This window comes from Cyprinus carpio, chromosome B9 (assembly GCF_018340385.1).
Source record: "Cyprinus carpio isolate SPL01 chromosome B9, ASM1834038v1, whole genome shotgun sequence".
Taxonomy (NCBI): Eukaryota; Metazoa; Chordata; class Actinopteri; order Cypriniformes; family Cyprinidae; genus Cyprinus; species Cyprinus carpio.
Genome location: NC_056605.1, coordinates 7,825,992 through 7,847,618, shown reverse-complemented (window position 1 = coordinate 7,847,618; position 21,627 = coordinate 7,825,992). Strand labels below are relative to the sequence as shown.

The 21,627-nt window shown below is 37.1% G+C and overlaps 2 protein-coding genes and 1 long non-coding RNA gene across 4 annotated transcripts in view; all 3 read left to right on the top strand.

The window, feature by feature from the left end:
• Positions 1-753: 753 nt before the first annotated feature.
• Positions 754-3,932, top strand: LOC109096253. Its single transcript, XM_042730847.1, has 4 exons — positions 754-1,808; positions 1,936-2,094; positions 2,240-2,332; positions 2,798-3,932. The coding sequence occupies exons 1-4, from the start codon at positions 804-806 to the stop codon at positions 3,128-3,130; spliced, it is 1,590 nt and encodes a 529-aa protein (XP_042586781.1). The 5' UTR covers positions 754-803; the 3' UTR covers positions 3,131-3,932.
• A 1,643-nt stretch (positions 3,933-5,575) lies between these two features.
• LOC109074504 lies at positions 5,576-14,056 on the top strand. The gene is made up of 4 exons (XR_006155563.1): positions 5,576-5,917; positions 11,704-11,812; positions 12,230-12,379; positions 12,489-14,056. It is a non-coding gene; the product is annotated as an uncharacterized LOC109074504 (long non-coding RNA).
• Positions 14,057-16,225: 2,169 nt separating this feature from the next.
• Positions 16,226-21,627, top strand: part of LOC109082459 (nectin-1-like) — a 38,827-nt gene continuing 33,425 nt past the window's right edge. Inside the window, exon 1 of one of the 2 annotated variants that reach the window (XM_042730846.1) lies at positions 16,226-16,568. In XM_042730846.1, coding sequence (XP_042586780.1) covers positions 16,478-16,568 — 91 coding nt within the window. In that variant the 5' untranslated portion in view covers positions 16,226-16,477. The remainder of the gene's footprint in view (positions 16,569-21,627) is intronic. The other variant, XM_042730845.1, reaches the window with a different exon arrangement.

The following is a 21,627-nucleotide window of genomic DNA, read 5'->3' as shown; positions in this document are numbered from 1 at the left end:
CTACTGATAGGTCATCACATTCCTGAGGGGGATGAAACCTGGGAGGTTTTAATGAACTTAAAAGATGTAGTGGAATTGTCAGTGTCTGCAAGCTTCTCAGAGGAGTCATTGTGCTTTCTTGACTGCAAGATTGCAGAACATAGAGATATATTTCAGAAGGTTTTCCCGAACGAGAAGCTACGACCGAAGCACGATTACATTGAGCACTACCCTCAACTAATTCAAACTTTTGGTCCAGTGTGTGATGTGTGGACAATGCGTTTTGAAGGCAAACACAAGTTCTTCAAGAAAGTTGTGCATCACATTCACAACTTCAAGAACATACCCCTTACTTTAGCTGTCAGACACCAGCATATGATAGCCTTCCATTTAGCTGCTAACTCCTTTTTCAAGCCATCTGTTGAAATTAACAAAGTGAAGTCTGTAATTGTTGCTTCATTTCCTGAAAATGTGAAGAACTGTCTCTATCTCATGAATAACTACCAGAACACAGTCCTTGTAGCAGCTTCTGTTTGCATAGATGGCATTAAGTACAGTGCTAATATGGTTATTTCCGTTGGATCGTGCTCAGGGCTCCCAGATTTCAGACAAATAGCAAAGATTGTGGTGATCAATACAGACATAATATATGTCAGCAGACTCATGACATCATGGTACAATGAGCATCTTAGAGCATACGAGCTCTGTAGTAGCCATTTGTTCACGTTCTCTGTCACTCAGTTGTCTGAACTAAATGATGTTTTCCCAATTTCACTTTACAGAGTTGGAGACAAGCAGCTTGTCACACTTAAACGGCACATATTATGCTGAGTGAGTCAACAGTTATCAAAATGGACCAGAGGTTGTTGCTGAGAATCATCATCGCTGAAGATGATATAAGGAAGTTGACTTTAAATAAGAGACCACAGTCCATTGAAGAATTCAAAGTGCAACTGGTGGATAAACTGTCACTGCAGTATGACTTTAAACTGCAGTATGAAGATCAAGACTTCAATAATGCCCTCTGCAATTTGACTGAAATAAGTGATTTACCTGAAAGAGCTACAGTCAAACTCATCCCTCTTGTGAGTCTCCATTTAACAGCATTGTCATCACCCACCACAACATCAGACACTGAGTGCAGCACAGCAGACACTGAGATCCTGTCGACTGTAGGAGCATCACCATCGCTAAGACAAAGGTGGCCAGACTTTTTTGACATACCCAATTTCTCAGTAGATGTTGAGTATAGGCTCAGACAGGCAGATCTTGCATTTATGAAAGATGAAACACGTATGACTCTACCACGAGATATGAAGCATGACATACTAGAAAAGCTTGCTGAGACAATGTACCGTTTCAAGGCTTACCCTGATGATGATAACTTCAGCAGTGTTGCAAAAGCACTGATTAGCAAATACCCCTGCCTCACTGAGCCTGGACCACATGGATGGTATGGCTGGAAAAACAGCCTTAAATTTAAGATGGCCAATTATCGCACAAAGCTTCGAAAAGCTGGATGTGAGGATGTAGCAATCAATGGAGGCAAAAGAAGTAAAGAGGGAGAATCCTCAAGCAAGAATCTCAAACGGCCAAAGAGAGGTGAAGCAAACTACCTGCCTAACTTACCTGAAGGACATGATGAAACAAGGCTTGAAAATGCCAGAATGGTTCTAGTGGAAGAAATGAAGAAAAAACAACCAAATGGCACTCTCATTTCACAAATGATGGACCAATCATTCCCACTACGCAGACAAGAAATTGTAAAAAAGGAGCCTGCTGTACAGACCATGGTTGAACGAGTGCCAGCACTCTTCACAGAGAGACAGGTAAGCTATTTTGATTCTCAACCAATAAAATAATGCAAATCAAAAATAAATTCAAGGTGTGTGGCTAGAAATCCAAACACTTGTTGGACTGTTAATACCTCTGCCACCCCTCTCTCTACTTTTTCAGGTGTTTGCTGAGTTTAATAGAATCGACAGTAAGAATCTTGAGGGAAACTTCTTTGAGGCTCTGGACCAGTACGTCCCACGTTTCATCGAACTTTTCAAAACAAAAAAGGGAACTGTTGGCCAGAAACTCAGGGAGCTGATGCAGCACATGAGCTGGATGGTAAGTAGGTTCATTTTGCTTTTGATCTGTATGATAGTTCATCAATCAAGTTCTAAATGCCAGACCAACCTATTTTATTTCCTGTCTGCTTGTGCCTTGCAAATTACTCTGTTAATTGGTCTTTTCTCTCTCTGTGTATCATTAGACACCAGACGTGACAGTACTTCGCTCTGTTGTCCTCAAAGGCATTCCCATTTTACTCGGTGACGACTCCAGTGAATTCTACAAGACCTGCTCTGTAAGTACTTGCACATAAGAAAAAGTTTGGTCTGCATGAATATAAAACTATACCTGTGTTGACATAGAAGATGTAATTCTATCTGCTCGATATACAATATACATTTTGTACAGTGACTGATGTAGTTTGTATAGCAATACCTCCACAACTAATCTGAGAGATATGTAAACAGCCAGTAAATAAAAATAAAATTTTCCACATAAACGTTATACACATTCATTAATTTCAAATCTAAGGAGTAGGAGTCTAGGTTGAAAAGTCAGTGTCACTGTTCAAGAATGTATAGACCTTGTTGTATCTCCATAGCTTTAGTTTAACCATACCAAATATATTTTGTTTGCTTTATTGTAACAATCCAGTGTGAAAACATATTTAAAGCCATGTTCTCTGATAACATTACAACACTAAAAATAAATGTTTTAGAATAGCATAAATTGCAATGCTGAAGAATGTGTGTCTTTGTAGGATACAGCGAGAGACGAGGCCCTAGAATGCATCACTGTTGGTGTGCTGACAGTTGTCAGTGAAGATAGTCCTCACGAGGGTCAAAGCTCAGTGGACCTCCAGCCCATCTCCACTGCCATCATTCTGGAGGGAGGTATTGTCATGGATCATATTAAAAACTTGCCTCAGGCAGTTTGTCTGTTGTTTGGGCTTACATATGCGTTGCATTTGGATTACCCAAAATGCATGGCAAATACGCTCAACTTCATTCAGACTGTGATGCTTGGACTGAAAGAAAAAACTCCCACCAAAACTGTTAACTCTGAAGAACAGTCTTCTGGGTTAGAACAGTAAAGAGCCGTCAGCTGTCAGATAGCACTTTGTAAGCTTTGCAGCCATTAATTTTCTCCTGTTATCAGAGAAAGTTTGATGCTTTCATGCAACTGTTCTCGCTTATTTACGATCTCAATTAAAAAAAAGAAAAGTTCCATTGAAGTCTGTACCATGTTATGCAGGTATGCTAATGGTGGAAATAGAGTTGTTTGCAAAGAGTTGTTAGTTGTTATTAGATGATAATGTTAGAAAAGAACCTATCAAGGTTGTCCTGTTTACATTTGTGTTTTGGGAAAACTTTTAATAGTTGTAATGTAGTACAAATACAAACCCCAAGGAGTGATGTTTAATCTTTGGACTGTTCAATTTGGGAAACAAAAGCATTTGTTGTACTTTCAGTTTTGATCAGAAATGCACTGATTTTGCATGCACTTAAGTCCTGTAGTTATCAGGTGTTTACCTGTTTAATATTGGGAGACTGTTATTAGCTCACAGAAATGTGGTTTTATTTTTTATATTTTTCCATGTCATTTTCTACAGTTAAATCAAACAAAAACTTTGTTGTTTAGCTGCTGTTTTGTACTTGAATGTGCATTGAATAAATGTTGTAATGGAGCTGAATCAACCCAGTGAGTGTTCTTTTAAAGTATATGTTTGTGGTGTGTTTGCCTTTATTAGATAGTAACAGCAAAAATAGATAAGAAATGGGGGAGAGAAAAGGCCACAGGTTGGACCCAAACCTGGGTAGCTGCAACAAGGACCCATTCAAGGAAATTGGTTTCTTTAATTTAAGTGAACTTGAAAAATGAGTGAGCAGAACTAAAAGTGTTAAGTTGTAGGTATTTAGTAATTCTAAGTGGGGTTAAATTTATATCAAGCAATCCACACAAAATGAAAAAATTAAGTTAACACTAAGCATGTCTATTAAGTTACATGAACATAAAAAAACGTGTTAGTGGTACTACTTGATTTAGTACTGCACACTTAAAATAAACAAGCTTTTCTAACTCACTAATCTTAAGCTTACTTTGCTTAATTTTTTTTGAGGCAACGAGTTTGCATACTTTTTTTAAGTAAGGTCAACTAATTACATTTTACAGTGCAGGATGTGGTTCCGTAGCGTTCCCCTACTTGGGTACGCTTTCCCAGTGTTATCCAATTCCCACAGCAGTGGCGGGTTCCTCTGCCTAAGCCCTGTCCTATCTTCCGCCCCAACTGATGTGGGGGGACTTGCCGGCTTTCGCAGGGCACTGGAGGGGGTCAGCAATAGTGGTGTGCGATGCAAATCTCGCATGCCAACATTCATTGGCTTGTTTTGTTAACACTCGAAGGTGATTCGTCTCTCTACTGAGATACCAATTCGTCAGTCACTGACATAACGTCTCTTTTCCCTTCTTCAGGGAACAAGGGTTACATACGTAACCGAGACGTTTTATGGGAAGAGCATTGCGAGATGATAAAGTTGGTGCAGTTAATAATTTCAGAATAAAATTTGCACTTTTACTTTGGAAATTGCGGTTTAATTTCATTGACGACCTTCTCCAGTTGGCGTTTTTGCATCCGTTAGCTGCTTGTTAATCAGACAACGCTTCTATGTTCGTTCTTGGTGCCAACTGTGGAAAAAATTATGAATATAAAAGGCTTTAACTGCAAGCGCTGCGTTCAACTGTGTGACGCGCGGGCACGCAAAGGGGAGTGCGATTTGTCCGGGGGGGTCAGATTTCAGTTCAACACCGGACGATCGTTTGAGTGTGCGTGCTGCACCTCCGGACACCAGCTGCAGAGTGAAGCAAGTCTCTCATAATGGAGGAAGAGGACAAGGAAAAGACCCTCAGCAATCTCCTGGAACAATTAACCAGAAGCGTCCAGAGTGCCCTTCATATTTCATCTTATGTTCAGGGGAGTTATTTTTGCAGGATTGTCATAACAAAATGGGCCTAAAATTATATTGTTCATTTGATACATTTTCTTTTGAATTTATGCAAGATTGTCATGTCAAAATGTGCCCACGAGTGAATTGTACGTTTTGTAAATTTTCATGCAGGATTGTCATGACAGAATGGGCTTAATAGTTTAATTATTGTGTACATTTTGATTGTTACTTTTAAAATTATGCTGCTGTTTGTTTGTGTGTGTTTTATTGAAATTTTTAGTTCTCATTTAGGAAAATGTATGATGCACATGTTCTTGACTTTGGAGTAAACATTTATTTTGAATCTTGTGATTTAAAATATATTTCATATAAAAAATTTAAACATTATTTTTAATATCACAAACAGGAAATAACTCGCATAATACAATGAAACGAATAACTGAATACAACTAAATTACACAAGATTAATGTTTTTTAAATGCTTAATATATCATTATAAAATGTATACACACAAACATACAGTATGTCGTATTGTATGTAATAAAAGCAAATTACCCCTTAAAACCGGTGAGTGGCGCTACGGTATTAAGAACGTAAGCTCCTCGCTTCAGGTTCTGAAACTGCTGGTGCTGCGGGTCTGCAGCTGGATACTATTGATTGCGTGTGCGTTATATATCAGGTAACTACAGTCAGATAAAGTGGCGACTCCGTCCATCTTCCTTACTGTACGAAAACTCCGGTTTTACACAGTAAAACTACATGTTGGATGGATTAAAAGAAACCCAGCTTGAAGATGAAATAACAGGGTGGAAGATTACGACAAAATCGAATGAACGGTCTTTGTTGTAGTATAGATGGACTGCGTTAGACTTAACGATGCTTCTCTCCGCGGCATGGTCTGATTTTATTTTCCTTATTCTGCGTAAAAATAGCAGGTGAGTAGTCTAGCTTACATGCAAACAGACACCACAGTGTACCCTTGTGTCCATAGCTCTATGATGGCAGCGAATCTACGACATTTTCTCTAGGCTGCTTCAATGACCGCATTTGATAGTCTGTTGTTTGTAACGGTGCTACAGAGCCCTTGATATTGTGAAACCTGCTTTGATTAAATATACTGTAGGCTATATAGAAAAAACGAGGTTGCAAACATTAGTCTTTTATAATTGGGTGCTTTATATGTATAATTCTATTGTGTGTGTGTGTGTGTGTGTGTGTGTGTGTGTGTGTGTGTGTGTGTGTGTGTGCGAGTGAGTGTTTCTGTGGTTAACCTAATTTTACCCTACCTTTAACTTTCTCACACATAGATAAACAAATCATCAAACTCATTACATTAGTACTAATTATTATTTTATAATTTATTGAATAATATACTCTTATTTATCTCAACATTTGTGAGACTTACACCAAAGAGTTACATTTACAGTTACAACCTTAAATGAGGGGTTATTTTTAGATCCAGTGAACATTCAGAATGTCAGTGTTGACTAAAAACAAATCCAGCCAATAGAGAATGGGAATTTATGTCACTGCTCCATGTTTAGAGACACGCTAAGTAGCGTACAATGACGACAAATACAAATCACCAGAGGAAAAAAATGGTTTAATTTGCGTTAATATTTTTAAGAGCTGCTTTAGAATAAATGGACTAATATTTGAATCCATTACGTTCATTCAAGCGATTAGTCATGTGGACAGGACACGACACATAATACACACTTATTGAAGTATAGTTAACTGATTTATGAATAAGACCGGGAAGATAGCGCACCACCTCACATTGACCAATGAAATATGAGCTTAAGATGCACATAATCTGCAGTAACGCAAAGTGAAAATACACTAAATGAAAATAGCTGTTTTACTATGATTAGAGCAGCAGCAAGCATGTGAGGTTGCCATTAGTGATGGGAAGTTCGGATCATTTTACCGACTCGGACCTTTGAGTCTCGTTCAGCAAAATGAACGAATCTTTTTAAGAGTCATTTCGTTCATTTTGGCAAAATGTAATTAAAATGTTACGTGTTACTTCCCCAACACATCTACTACTTACGCAAACGTTGATCATACTACAAACAATACAAAACTATAATGCTATAAGAAACAAAGAAGAGTAATTCATTGTTTACCTGGGTCTTCAGTCTATGATTAACTCACCACCTCTTACACTAAACCTATGCTGTCTGAGCCGGAAAAAGAATCGATTAGTTAATCTCTCGAGTGCTCGGGTTTGAGTCATTCCTTTATCACGTGACAACCCCATACGCTATTTCTGACATTTGGCACTATGTTTTTGTTACTGTTTCTTGGGGATCTGTGGTGTGTTATTTTATAAATAAATAAAATATGGATTAATTTGTCTTTTTGACTGTCTATCAGTAACCAAACACTAGGCTATATAACAATATAATAATCCGAGCCTACAATTACAAAGTACATATAGCCTACTGTAGTTTGTTCATTTTTACTCCAATTTTGAGTTTACTGGTATAATAATTGCTTTTCCAAGGCAGACTTGACATATTGGTCTAATATATGAAGACTGGTCAAAAAGGACATAATGACAAAGTAAAAGCAAATAACATTTTGAATTTAAATGATTAATGTTAGTTTAAAACATTAAGGTTATGACAACTTCAGCTTCAACATTGTAACTCAAACTGAAATAAAACTGGAGAGTTAAAGTGATTTACTTGGAAATATAATGTGCTTGGGTCACAAAACAGTTTAACCAGTGGTTCAGCTGAAGGACAACTGATGCTACGTATGTACAGCCAAGTATGGTGACCCATACTCAGAATTCGTGCTCTGCATTTAACCCATCCAAAGCGCACACACACAGCAGTGAAAACACACACACACACACACACACACGGAGCAGTGGGCAGCCATTTATTACCGGACTTGCATCGTCCCGTTGAATAGCTGAATGAAAGAATCCCGGTCAAATAGAAACATCTGAATTACACCATATAATGCCATATAAATAATATACGGGTGTATACTTTTGAGGCTTCTAATTATTATTTAGAAACTAGTTCCACAAAATTTTTATGTTCTGTCAAATTTCTCTCTTCAAAGTGTTATCTGAATGGTTATTTTTCAGTTGGCTCAACCTTTACTGAACTAGTTTTACAGTCCATTCAGCTAAAATGTTTTAATTGGCCAAAAAATGTAGAAAAGTACAGCAAGTTTAACCATTTACTCCATGTGTTTTATATGTTTATAATTGGGCATCATAAGAAATTGTTGTGGAACTAGTTATTTCATTTTATATATTTTGATAGTTTAACAAGATTAAAATGATTAATTGGTGTCTAGCAATCACTAAAAACACACATTACAACACGTAATAGCCTTTATTTAATAACAATCTGCATTTATAAAATTTTTCATACAGACTAAACATAGAGGTCACCTACATATTGAATGGCCTGAGGGTCAGTAAATTAACAGCACATTATCATTTTTGGGTGAACTATCCCTTTAAAGCTCCAGAAGACAAACATTACATTTGTAATACAACTGCAAAATTCAGTTTAAACTTTAGTTAACTAAACAAGTTAAACAAAGTGTTTGCAAACAAACATTTACAAATATTTCTACTGTTCACAACTGCATCTTTAAAATGAAGCAAAATGTTTAAAAAGATAATTAACCAGGTGTATATAAAACAGTATAAAAAATCAAGTCAAGTGACTTATATAGTGCTTTATACAGTACTGATTGTGTCAAAGCAGCTTTACAGTGTCAACAGGAAAATAGTTTTTCAATAATTCAAGAGAACAATAACAAGTTATTTTTCCAACTAAAGTCCTTTCATTGATGATTCAGTGATGTCATCATCCAGTTCATCTCTCTTCCAATAGTGTCTGTGCAATCAGTCAAACATGCAAGCCAAAGGCGACAGCGGCAAGCAACCAAAACTCCATCTGTTACAGAATGGAGAAAAAACCTTGGGAGAAACCAGGTTTCTCCTCTGGCCAGACGAAACCAGCATTTCGTAGTTTAATTCCAGGCTGCAACCCAGGTCAGATTGAGCAGAGGATGTTGTTTCTCATGAGCCGTGTTTCCACTGTCGGGCCAAAAGCGGGCGTGCTAGTGCGTGCCAGGGCCAGTTGCGTTTCCACTGTCACTTCCGGGGCTTGATCGTGCCTCGTCGGGGCTTCCTCGGGGCCAACGGCCAGGGTTTTCTGGCCCGACGAAAACCTTGGGCCAAAGCGGGCCAGCTGGGGCTAGAGGAGTGGTTATGAAAGAAGGCGGAGTTTCTCTGCGTCTGGAGCGCATCAGCGCCGCGGATCATTTTATAAAGCTACAGATATAACACCTGCATTAAAAACTTTTTAAAATAAGTTGAGCTCAAAACTCATTTTCAGTCAGAAGCGAGTGTTTGAAATAACTTGATCCGATGTGGATTATAATCACCATACAACAGAAATATTTATAAGCGATGCAAAAGAATATGCACGCTAGGTATTAACATTACCATAATAAACATGGTAAATGTGACCGCCTGAAGAAATAAGGAGTTCAGCTTCTTATTCTCTATCAATATTGTGTTGTAATTTTTTTTATGTGTTGTGTGTCTTGTTTTGTTTTTATCTGTGTGTAGTATGTGTTAAAAATATAATAATTTTTTTTGTTCGGGAGCTTTTATAAAAATAGAGAAATTATAATTCTTTAAATGTGATGTATGTGACTACAAATAAACAGAAACAGTCTCGACTGAATAAGCAGGCTATTTTCATAACGCTTCAGCGTTAAAAATAAATAAATAAAATAGAAATACATTTATTTCTGAGACAAATTTTCAAGCTTGATAAATTAATTCATTATGCTCAATGTAGGCTATCACTTATTATAGTAAAACATCGATGCTTTTGAATTTAAATATTTAACAAAGCATGCAAACAAAAGGCTGCTGTTATCGTGTTCGTTTTGTGATCGCGCATGTTCCAGTGATTTATTTCTTATTAGTTTTCTGATAACTTCTCTTTGTTGGTGAAATAATTGGATTGCATGACGTTGTTCCTGAGAGGCGTGTAAAGGGCGGGTTTTAGTGAAGCGCAGCGGAGCTTCAGGCCCGACTGTGGAAACGCAGCGCTATTTTGGCCTCGTCTACTGGCCCGAGGCTATTAGCCCCGCCCGGCCCGTTTTAAGCCCTGGCTCGCACTGGCCCGACAGTGGAAAAGCGGCTATGGTCTTGTCCTGATGACCTTCTAGGTGATGAGATCTTCGCAGGAGATCTGTCTCTGGAGCTCAACTAGTTGACATGGTCTCCGCTGACATTCAGGGCTGTAGAGGTGCTGATCCACCATCTGATCTAGATATGGACTGGATCCAGGTGACTGCAGTGACCTCAGAATAAGAATAAAACAGTCTAATATTAGCGTAGATGCCACTGAAAACAATAAAGCACATTATAATTACAGTAAAAACTCTAAAACTCTAGTTGCAGTGGAGCAGTCAGGTCATGTGCCAGTGTTTGGTGTATTGGAAGAACTCACTGGCCAGCATCTGAAAACTTGCAATGATGACAAAGCACCAATGAAACCTTTGGCTACACCCTGATGGAGAAAGAAAAGTACAATTAATCTAAAACAATGAAACGATGCCTTTTAAATAATTTTAAAGCAACCATATCAGTTAATTAAAATTATGATGAAATAGAAGTTGCAACCATTTTTGGAACACATAAACAATCGCATAATCCATCGCACAGCACAGGGAGCATTGATGTTGACTGTTCATTTGTTGCAAGGATTTAACAGGACATGTACATTTCATATTATAGGGCTACCCTGAAACAGCATAAAAATAAAAACATAATATAACGATCCCGTCTTTTGTTGATAAATACTAATGGTAACGTTTTACAAATTGATTGATCAGTTGTCCCAGTGTTTACTGAGCCAAGGTCTTTCCCAGACCCAGTGCACAAACTCGTGTGCACAACATACTGACTCACTACCTAGGTAACTGACTGAGATGCACCCTGGATTGATAATGGCCTTTTGTGAAAGGATTCAGTTCATTTTCATCAAACAATGAACTCCCCTTTCTGGAGCGCCATTCACGAGACCACGCATACAATTCGCCCTGGCTGGTTGTTAGTCTCCAGTAAACGTTTACACCTTTTTTGATAAATTAAGTCTAACTTACTTAATATGTATTCATGTATTCCCTGATAGCCAGTGTCTGTTTTATGTTTATTTTATTTTTTTAAATAAATCTGAAATGGCTAAAGTAGAAGATGCTCCATTAATTGTCAGTAGTGTTTATGTAATGCATGTTGATATATCGTTTAGCGTTTGATGCAACTATCATTGTTTGTTAAATGAAGCCCAAGTGCCACCAACAGGCTCATTATGTGAACAGTTCAAGTTCAAGAACAAGCAAAGTACATTATTTTTTATAACTATGCTATATATAATTTTACTTTAGTAATTGTTCAAATGGAATTAATATGTACATAAATGGCCCCCCTGCACTGAACCACTATTTCACAATTCTTGATTTATCCATTTATAGACAAGTTGACACATGTATTTGATTTATTAATTGATTATTGACTGATCAGTTGATCTAATGTATAGTGGCAAATTTTACTTTTGGCAGTTAGTGGAGACTTGGTAAGCCATCTGAATTTGTTTATATGGATTGTGATTTGCATGTAAGTGATATATTTGCAGTCATATGTTTGTAATTTTGTGTTTTAAAGATCCACCTAAGCTGGTCTTTATGAAAGCTTTCAAGAATCGCTCTATTGCTGAGGTGTATCAGTGTGAGGCAGATGCCAATCCTGCAGCTACACACTTCAGCTGGCACAGGTACGAAACGTCAATCAATCAATAACCAAATAAATAAATAAAATAAGAAAAGAAAGGAAATGCTACTATTATTCTCATCCTAATGGAAAGCATCACATCTACTATCTAGGCATAATTTGCTTCCTCAAAACAGTGCTGAGAGTGACGTATCAACGGTGCACTGAGGTTCATTTGCATGTATTTGATTTGCAGATGCATTCTTCACAAACTGACAGAATATGTGCATTATGTAAGTCAGCTTGTGAAAAATGCATCTGCAAAAATAAATAAATGACTGTTGTGAAATTAACATTTATGTACAAAGCATTTTGAAAAAAGTTTGCGAAACATATTGGGTTTTGTTTTCTAATTTAGGGCCTAGTATTTCAGTCTTTTGCCAGTCTGAGCTTGTATTCTTTTCTCTTATTTGTGGAGTAGCACGCACCAGACTATCCCTAATGATGCCATAAAAACACAAGGAAATAAACTCTACTTCTTGAAACTGACCCTCTGACCTCAATGGCCTGTATACCTGTGAGGCTTCAAATGAGTACGGAACAGGAATCGGCTCACTCTACTGGAAAAAAGGTGAAAGGTTTTTTTTTTTTTTTTTTTTTGAGTGTGCATGTTTTTGATGAAGGAAGACACAGCGGTTTGTTTAGACTACAGTATTTACCACGTGTTATCTGTTTTCTAGGAGAAAAGACAGAAGACGACCATTCTGAGTTCTTTATGCCTGATGTAATTTCATATTTTCTCAGTTTCATCAAACTCCCTTTAGGCAAACTCAGGAATTAAAGCTGGCAAAAATTATTTTATGCTTCTTAAATTAAAACCGCACTAAAATCTGTATGAAGAGTTTAGATGCAAAAAAGTGCCATTTTAAATTTTTGAAGGTAGCATAGATGTATCCTTCGCTGGGGTACTTGTAACACTAGCCACGTTCACATGTACATGTATTACATTACATGTATTTTTCCAATTGAAAGATTCGGTGGACTGTTTACATGAGACGTTATCTAATCCGATATGGTGTTCACATGTGCCGGTGCTTTGGATTTTGGGACATGCTAAGTAGCCTACAGTGACGTCAAATACAAATCACCAGAGGAAAAAAATTGCCGTATTTGCCTTAATATTTTTGATAACTACTTGCACTTGCTTAGAATAAATGTTTCTAGTGTAACCGGAAATAACCGTAGCCTACGACCCTTTGTAATGCAGCTCTGAAATATTTTGTATTCTGATACTAAAAAGTTTTACTGTACTTAAATAGAACAAATACACAATTTCTCACAAAGTGTTGCTGAACAATGAATCAAAGGAGCATTGCTTTATGAACACGGACAGTGCTCACAACGAGCTATCACACATAACATAACATTTCCAAATGTGTTTTTTATTATGACTCTGTAATAAATAATAAATACAAATGACAAAAGCATTGCTCATTGTTTATTTCCATTAAGCTATTCACTATCATCGTGTTGTTTCTAAGCTGAAAAGCAGTAAATTGTGCTTAATTTCCTTTCCGCTCCGGCCATGAGAGCAGATTTGGCAGTTCATAACACAGCAAGTGTTTTCCATTCTAATGTGTTTTTAACTGTATAATTGAAATTTTAACTTCTACGTCTACTATTACCCAGTCTCTACTGTAGTGTCGGTGTCCACAAATCACAGAATGTACTGCGATGCCGACATCACGTTCCCATTCTGACGACCAGGACCTCTTGATGTGATGATGTAGATGCAAAGTATTCGGTTTAATGTGCTTACATGGCAGGATTTTAATTTTGTTCGGTTTATAGAAAGGTTTATCCCACCCCTCTCAAACTGATTACAATTTCATTCTGTTTACGCATTTTTATTCCGAATGAGGAGTTTATATGGAGCATTTTTATTCAGATTGGATTTTTAAACCGATTATAACGTTCCTTGTAAACGCATCTACTGATTCCAGCTATCCTCAAACTCTCATTAAGTTACAATTTTCATCTGCTCAAGCAGAACGTAAATGTCATCTTCTGCTTCAGCAAGGTATCTCTGGCTAAAACTAGCTAACGTTAAAGTAACTGAGTCAATGCTAACGTATAAAGCTAAATAACAAATTGTTCTCATGTCATGTACAGTGTAGGACAAAACACATAAATGAATGTCTGTATTTCACTGTCTCTTCATATTAGTTAAATGTACATTCATTTAAACTTACCCTGTGAACAGTGTTGGTCCGAGATTTTTTCATCTGCAATCATGATCTGTAAACTCTTGCTTCCAAATTAATACCCACAATATTTATTTTAAAATGTTTTATATATCCCTCTGTGGCATATTTAAGTTCCACTTGAATGGTTGTCCTTCTGTGTCCAAAATTTATCAAAAACATATTGTGACAAGGTTTTCACACTGAACAGCTGTTATTGTAAGACAGTTATCAACTCAGTTTGTCCGAGTTCGCAACAGTAACTAAGGGGGGCGGGGCTTACCGATAGGTCAGTTGCAATGATAATACAACAGGCACTTCAGGCTGATGAAAACTTGGAAGCTTTAGGGTGAACTATTTCAATCTCACACAAGTAAGTTTCACTATCCAACTCACTTAAATCCACTGCAATTTTACACCAGGGACCAGCAGGCAAAGGGTTAGTGATTAGGACACTAGTGCCAACTACCAAACTGACGTCTTTGCCCTCTGACTACCTTGGGAAGACCCAGATGCCCTTTATGAATTTGGCTTAACACATTCCCTCTTATTGACATTGAATAACAATTGTATCCACATACATGTTTTTTCAGAGGAAGTGTGTCTGTCACGCAATCCTTTTTTTAAATTTTGGAGTAACTGCACTGTTTCAGTCAAAGTTCTGGAAAAGAATATGGCTGCATCCCCATGGACTTGAAGCAAAGCAGCTCCTAACCCGAAACTGCTTGTGTCTGCACTAACCATAGTGGGTTTCTCAGGACTGTAATATGCAAGAGCTGTGCCCTTTGCTCAGTGCCTGCTCATGGACCTCCATTCAAATCCAGACTGCATCCTTCTTGTGACTCTTCAACACATAGTGAGAGCAGCTGAGAAGATCACTGGTGTCTCTCTCCCCTCCAGGACATTTACGGAACCCGTCTCACTCGCAAAGCCCTCTGTATTGCAGGTGATCCCACTCACCAGTCACACAGCTTCTTCAGTCTGCTAACTGAACTGATGAGGGGGTGGGTGAGATAACAAAAGGGGGCAATGACGTGGCAAAAAGTACCTTTTGTGGCCCATTCACGTATTTGTCAGACTGTAAACAAGCCTGCCCGCTACTACTACAACGATTGGAACACAGGGTTCACACAGATTGCATTTTGGTTGCGAGACAGGTCAGTGGAAGTTTTTTTTTTTTTTTAAACCACAAGGTCTAAAATAACCAACTAACTACGACCATCTAGCCCTCTATTAAACATTAGGGAATTATTTCATCATACCTTTAGCTTACTCAGTAGTGCTGCATTCTTAGCTGAACCGCTTGCACAAAAAGTTTTTGTCAGATGTAACAATTAAAATTCGACTTTGTGAAATGGACTGTCCTAAATTGTTGCTATAGTAGCATCATAACAATGCTAGAAAGCCTATGCATTTGGCAACTGTACAAGCATCAGTGAAACTGCTACCTCAGAGGCACATTCTTCCTTTTTCTTTCAAGTTTTATTTCCTTGTCATTGTTGGACTACAAAATCGGTGGAAAGACTATAGTATATATTTTCTACTAATACTAATGAAGGAGATCCCAGTATTCCCAGACAGAAGTTGTGAAATGGCTCCATTACAACAGACATCAGCTCAGGGGATCAGTGGAAGAGCCTCTTTTTCTCATAATGGAGGAAGAGGACAAGGAAAAGACCCTCAACAATCTCCTGGAACAACCAGAAGCTTCCAGAGTGCCCTTCATATTTCTTCTTGTGTTCAGGAGAGTTATTTTTGCAAGATTGTCATTACAACATGTGCCCAAGAGTGAATTGTACATTTTGTTAATTTTCATGCAGGATTGTCATGACAGAATGGGCTTAATAGTGAATTGTTCATTTTATAAAGTTCAGTTTAATTATTGTGTACATTTTGATTGTTACTTTTAAAATTATGCTACCGTTTGTTTGTGTGTGTTTTATTGAAATGTTTTAGTTCTCATTTAGAAAAATGTATGATGCACATGTTCTTGACTTTGGAGTAAACATTTATTTTGAATCTTGTGATTTAAAGTACATTTCATATAAAAATTTCAAACATTATTTTTAATATCACAAACAGGAAATAACTCGCATAATACAATGAAACGAATAACTGCATACAACTAAATTACACAAGATTAATTTTTTTAAAATGCTTAATATGTCATTATAAAATGTAAACATCATACAGTATGTCGTATTGTGTGTAATAAAAGCAAATTACCCCTTAAAACAGAAAGGTGGAGCTACGGTATTAAGAATGTAAGCTCCTCGCTTATATATACAGTGTATATATGTTATATATCAGATAACTAGTCAGATAAAGTGGCGATCCGTCCATCTTCCTTACTGTACGAAAACTCCGGTTTTACACAGTAAAACTACATGTTGGATGGATTAAAAGAACCCCAGCTTGAAGATGAAATAACAGGGTGAAAGATTACGACAAAATCGAATGAACGGTCTTTGTTGTAGTATGGATGGATGGACTGCGTTAGACTGAACGATATGCTTCTCTCCGTGACACCGCTGCATGGTCTGATTTTATTTTCCTTATTCTGCGTAAAAATAGCAGGTGAGTAGGCTAGCTAACATGCAAACAGACACCACAGTGTACCCTAGTGTCCATAGCTCTATGATGGCAGCGAATCTACGACATTTTCTCTAGGCACCACAGCTTGATAGTCTGTTGTTTGTAAAGGTGTTAAAAGTGCTACAGAGCCCTTGATATTGTGAAACCTGCGTTGATTAAATATACTGTAGGCTATATAGAACAAACGACGTTGCAAACATTATTCTTTTATAACTGGGTGCTTTATATGTATAATTCTATTGTGTGTGTGTGTGTGTGTGTGTGTGTGTGTGCGCGCGCGCGCGCGCAATAACAGTCCTCTGCATGTTTCATACGCTTCTCTTATCACGTCAGACATTTAGTAAACATCACAGGATATTCCACCATGATTCCAGTTCAAAACGGGCAATAAAGGGTGCGAGACGTGAATTTAAATTGTATTTCTGAGATCATTCCGCACGTGCACGAGCCTGAGTGACTGTCGGAGAAACAGCAGCGCCATCTTCTCAAGTTCAAGCATCAGGTAAGGTGCACTAAATAAATGTTCCTTTTTAGACTAAATTTATAGACAAAATCATATAACATATTTAGTGTTTTTGAGTGGATATTTAGAAGTGTTTTGTAAGTTAATTGGATTTTTAAGTGCTACTGAATACATATTTGTAAGTTACTTAGACTGAATTTATTAAAACATTAAAAAGGTGTAAACTTTTACTGGAGACTAACAACCAGCCAGGGCGAATTGTATGTGTGGTCTCGTGAATGGTGCTTTGGAAAGGGGAGTTCATAGCTGGATGAAAATGAACTGAATCCTTTCACATAAGGCCATTATCAAGGCAAGGTGCATCTCAGTCAGTTACCTAGGTAGTGAGTCGGTATGTTGTGCACACGAGTTCGTGCACTGGGTCTGGGAAAGACCTTGGCTCAGTAAACACTGGGACAACTGCTCAATCAATTTGTAAAACGTTACCACTAGTATTTATCAACAAAAGACAGGATCGTTATATTATGTTATTATTTTTATGCTGTTTAAGGTAGCCCTATAATATGAAATGTAGATGTTCTGTTAAATCCTTGCAACAAATGAACAGTCAACATCAATGCTCCCTGTGCTGTGCGATGGATTATGCCATTTTTTTTGTGTTCCAAAAATGGTTGCAACTTATGTTTCATCACAAATTTAATTAACTGATATTGTTACATTGCAAATTATTTATTTTTTTAAAAAATTTTTTCATTTTTTTTTTTTAGATAAATTGTACTTTTCTTTCTCCATCAGGGTGTGGCCAAAAGTTTTATTAGTGCTTTGTCATCATTGCAATTTTTCAGAAGCTGGCCAGCGAGTTCTTCCAATACACCAAACACTGGCACATGACCTGACTGCTCCACTGCAACTAGAGTTTTAGAGTTTTTACTGTAATTATAATGTGCTTTATTGTTCTCAGTGGTATCTACTCTAATATTACTACTCTGTTTTATTCTTATTCTGAGGTCACTGCAGTCACCTGGATCCAGTCCATATCTAGATCACCTAGAAGGTCATCAGGACAAGACCACGAGTACCAGCCTCCTGTGCTCAATCTGACCTGTGTTGCAGCCTGGAATTAAACAAAATGCTGGTTTCGTCTGGCCAGAGGAGAAACCTGGTTTCTTCCAAGGTTTTTTCTCCATTCTGTAACAGATGGAGTTTTGGTTGCTTGCCACTGTCTCCTTTGGCTTGCATGTTTGACTGATTGCACAGATACTATTGGAAGAGAGATGAACTGGATGATGACATCACCAAATCATCAATGAAAGGACTTGGTTGGAAAAATAACTTGTTATTGTTCTCTTGCATTATTGAAAAACTATTTTCCTGTTGACACTGTAAAGCTGCTTTGACACAATCAGTACTGTATAGCACTATATAAATATAATGTGAACAGTAGAAATTTTTGTAAATGTTTGTTTGCAAACACTTTGTTTAACTTGTTTAGTTACTTAAAGTTTAAACTGAATTTTGCAGTTGTATTACAGATGTAATGTTTGTCCCCTGGAGCTTTAAAGGGATAGTTCACCCAAAAATGATAATGTGCTGTTAATTTACTGACCCTCAGGCCATTCAGTATGTAAGTGATATTTTTTTTCTTTGAGCCTCTATGTTTAGTCTGTATGAAAAATGTTATAAATGCAGATTGTTATTAAATAAAGGCTATTAGTTGTTGTAATGTGTGTTTTTAGTGAATGAAAGACACCAATTAATCATTTTAATCTTGTTAAACTATCAAAATATATAAAATGAAATAACTAGTTCCACAGCAATTTCTTATGATGCCCAATTATAAACATATAAAACACATGGAGTAAATGGTTAAACTTGCTGTAGTTTTCTAAATGTTTGACCAATTAAAACATTTTAGCTGAATGGACTGTAAAACTAGTTCAGTAAAGGTTGAGCCAACTGAAAAATAATCATTCAGATAACACTCTGAAGAGAGAAATTGACTGAACGTAAAAATTTTGTGGAACTAGTTTCTAAATAATAATTAGTTGAAGCAGCTTGAATTTTTTTTTTTTTTTTTTTTTTTTTCAGTGTTGGGTAATATACTAATAGTTATCTACAAATTATTTTTGGATATTAAAATGATTTATTTTAAGGGAAGACTTGATTACAAGAATAGATTTTAGAGATTTGTACAGTAATATTTATCCTGACTTTCTCATCATGTTAACAAAATGCTAGTAACATGCTAATCATGCTAGAAACATGCCAGCAAACATTGCAAGCTTTAAAACTACTTCAAACTTTCTGGCTAGGCTTTTTCAAGCCAACTTTGACTTTGTCTTCCAACTTTACTCATCTAGTTCATATTTATGATGGTTCATTCCAACATTTTCCATTTTCATACATATTTATTATACATCACAACCTATGCCAGATAAGTGGAAATATTTAATCAGAATTCATTATATATTGCAATTATGATTTCCCTTCAATGTAAAGTATACACCCGTATATTATATGGCATTATATGGTGTAATTCAGATGTATCTATTTGACCGGGATTCTTTCATTCATCTATTCAACGGGACGATGCAAGTCTGGTCATAAATACCTCCCCACTGCTCCGGGTGTGTGTTCAGGGTGTGTGTGTGTTCACTGCTGTGTGTGTGCACTTTGGATGGGTTAAATTCAGAGCACGAATTCTGAGTACAGGTCACCATACTTGGCTGTATGTCACTTCACTTTGTCACTTCGTCACACTTTGTCACTTTGGCCCCATTTACACTGCATGTTTCAAGTGACCCAATTACGATTTTTTCCTCTCATGTGGCACAGATCGAATATGACCGGTGAACGTGTAAGCAGGAAAAAACTGCATGGATTCTGATTTTCTCAGATCGGATTCAGGCATCATTCATATGTGGTAATAAATCGGATATGAATTGGATACGTGCATTTGCGTGTGCCATGTAAGCAGACAAAACGGATATTCCCCAGTAAATGCGAGTCGTACGTCATTTAAAAAAGTGACGTCAACTCAGGTGGACACCACCAACTGAGATCACATGACTTATCAAGTCAAGTCAAGTAAACATCTGATACATATGGGCGGGCCTTGGCCAATGAATGCTGTCATGGATTCCAGACCTTCAGCCTGCGGCTAGGCGAGACTACCATCGAAGTGCACACCACAGTTGCCAAGCCCGCTTATTATATGCGACTATGGGCTTCTTTTTTTGTAAAGTTCCGTTTCACGGGTTGTGGTTTTTTTTTTTTTAAATATGGTTGCTTGTTAGGAAAATCTGACAAGCAACTTTGTTTCTTTACATTTATGTTCACCGTATTCTCCAATACATTGATTGACACTCTGTCTGCTCACATGTAAAAGCCAATTAGTGCAATAATATAAGTGCTGTAGCGTATTTCATCCAATATTCCGCCCATCATGTTCAAAAAGAAGGAGCGTGACGCTGTAATCCAAGTGATGATAGTAGATGTAATAGAGGAGTGGGATGACTTTCTTTTATAAGGTAATTTTTAATTTTTACAATGTTTTTATGTATTATCACGGGCTGTAATAATAAAACAAAAATACAAGTAGGCTTATAGTAATATATACAGTATATACTTTTGGTTTGAATATATTTTATTAGGCTATTAATATGTGACTATGTTAAAGCTTCCCTTTGAAGCTCTTGTGTTCTTCTCCTTTTCCATCTCTCTAATCCAGGTGATTAGAGATGAGTATTGTTCCCACTTTGATTTTTGTAAAATAACTTTTTACTTTTTAGATAAAAGAGTAGTTTCAGTTTAATATGTTGCAGGCTCATTTATTGGTAATAAATAATTGGTAATAAAAAATATTGATGATAATAAATCAGCAAAAAATATTGGGCTTGTTTTTGAAGCTTTGGTTGCTTATTTGTCTCGCAAGAGTTGGCAACAGTGGTGCACACACATAGCAGTGAACTCTGCACAGGGTACAGTTGGGGGTACAGTGCCTTGCTCAAGGGTCTTACGTAACTAACTGTTTTTATATGTAAACCTTGTGTGTTTTGACAGTATAAGCGCAATCAGATGATAATTAAGATAACTAACTAATCAGGTGCTGTTTGACTGGCCTTTTTACTGTACGCATGTTTCGATCGGGTGTACATGCTCTTAATAAGCACATGTCAGAACAGCACGCAAATTAAATGTTTAACTGGCAAGGCTTTAAAGCACACGCAAATAATGTACTTTTGTGATTGCGAATAAGTCTCGTGAGTGTAACTCTACCGCTAAATTAACATTTGATGTGAATGTGTCTCGCGAGTTTCAGTTGGAGCTGGAGGTGGGAGACATAGTACAGCGCATTGCTTGAGGTAGATGCCGTTTTGTTAGTAAATGTTTCATTTTAATACTAGTGTTGCCTCCTTTGTACACTACTGCATATTGCATCTGACACTGGTGTCACTTAGTTTTGTAATGTGAGCCCACACTTTCAAATGTTTCACTCTTTCCGTGATGACTGATTGCATGCAAACGTCGGCCATATCATTCAGTGAAGGAAAATGAAAAGCAGCAGCTTCTAATTCG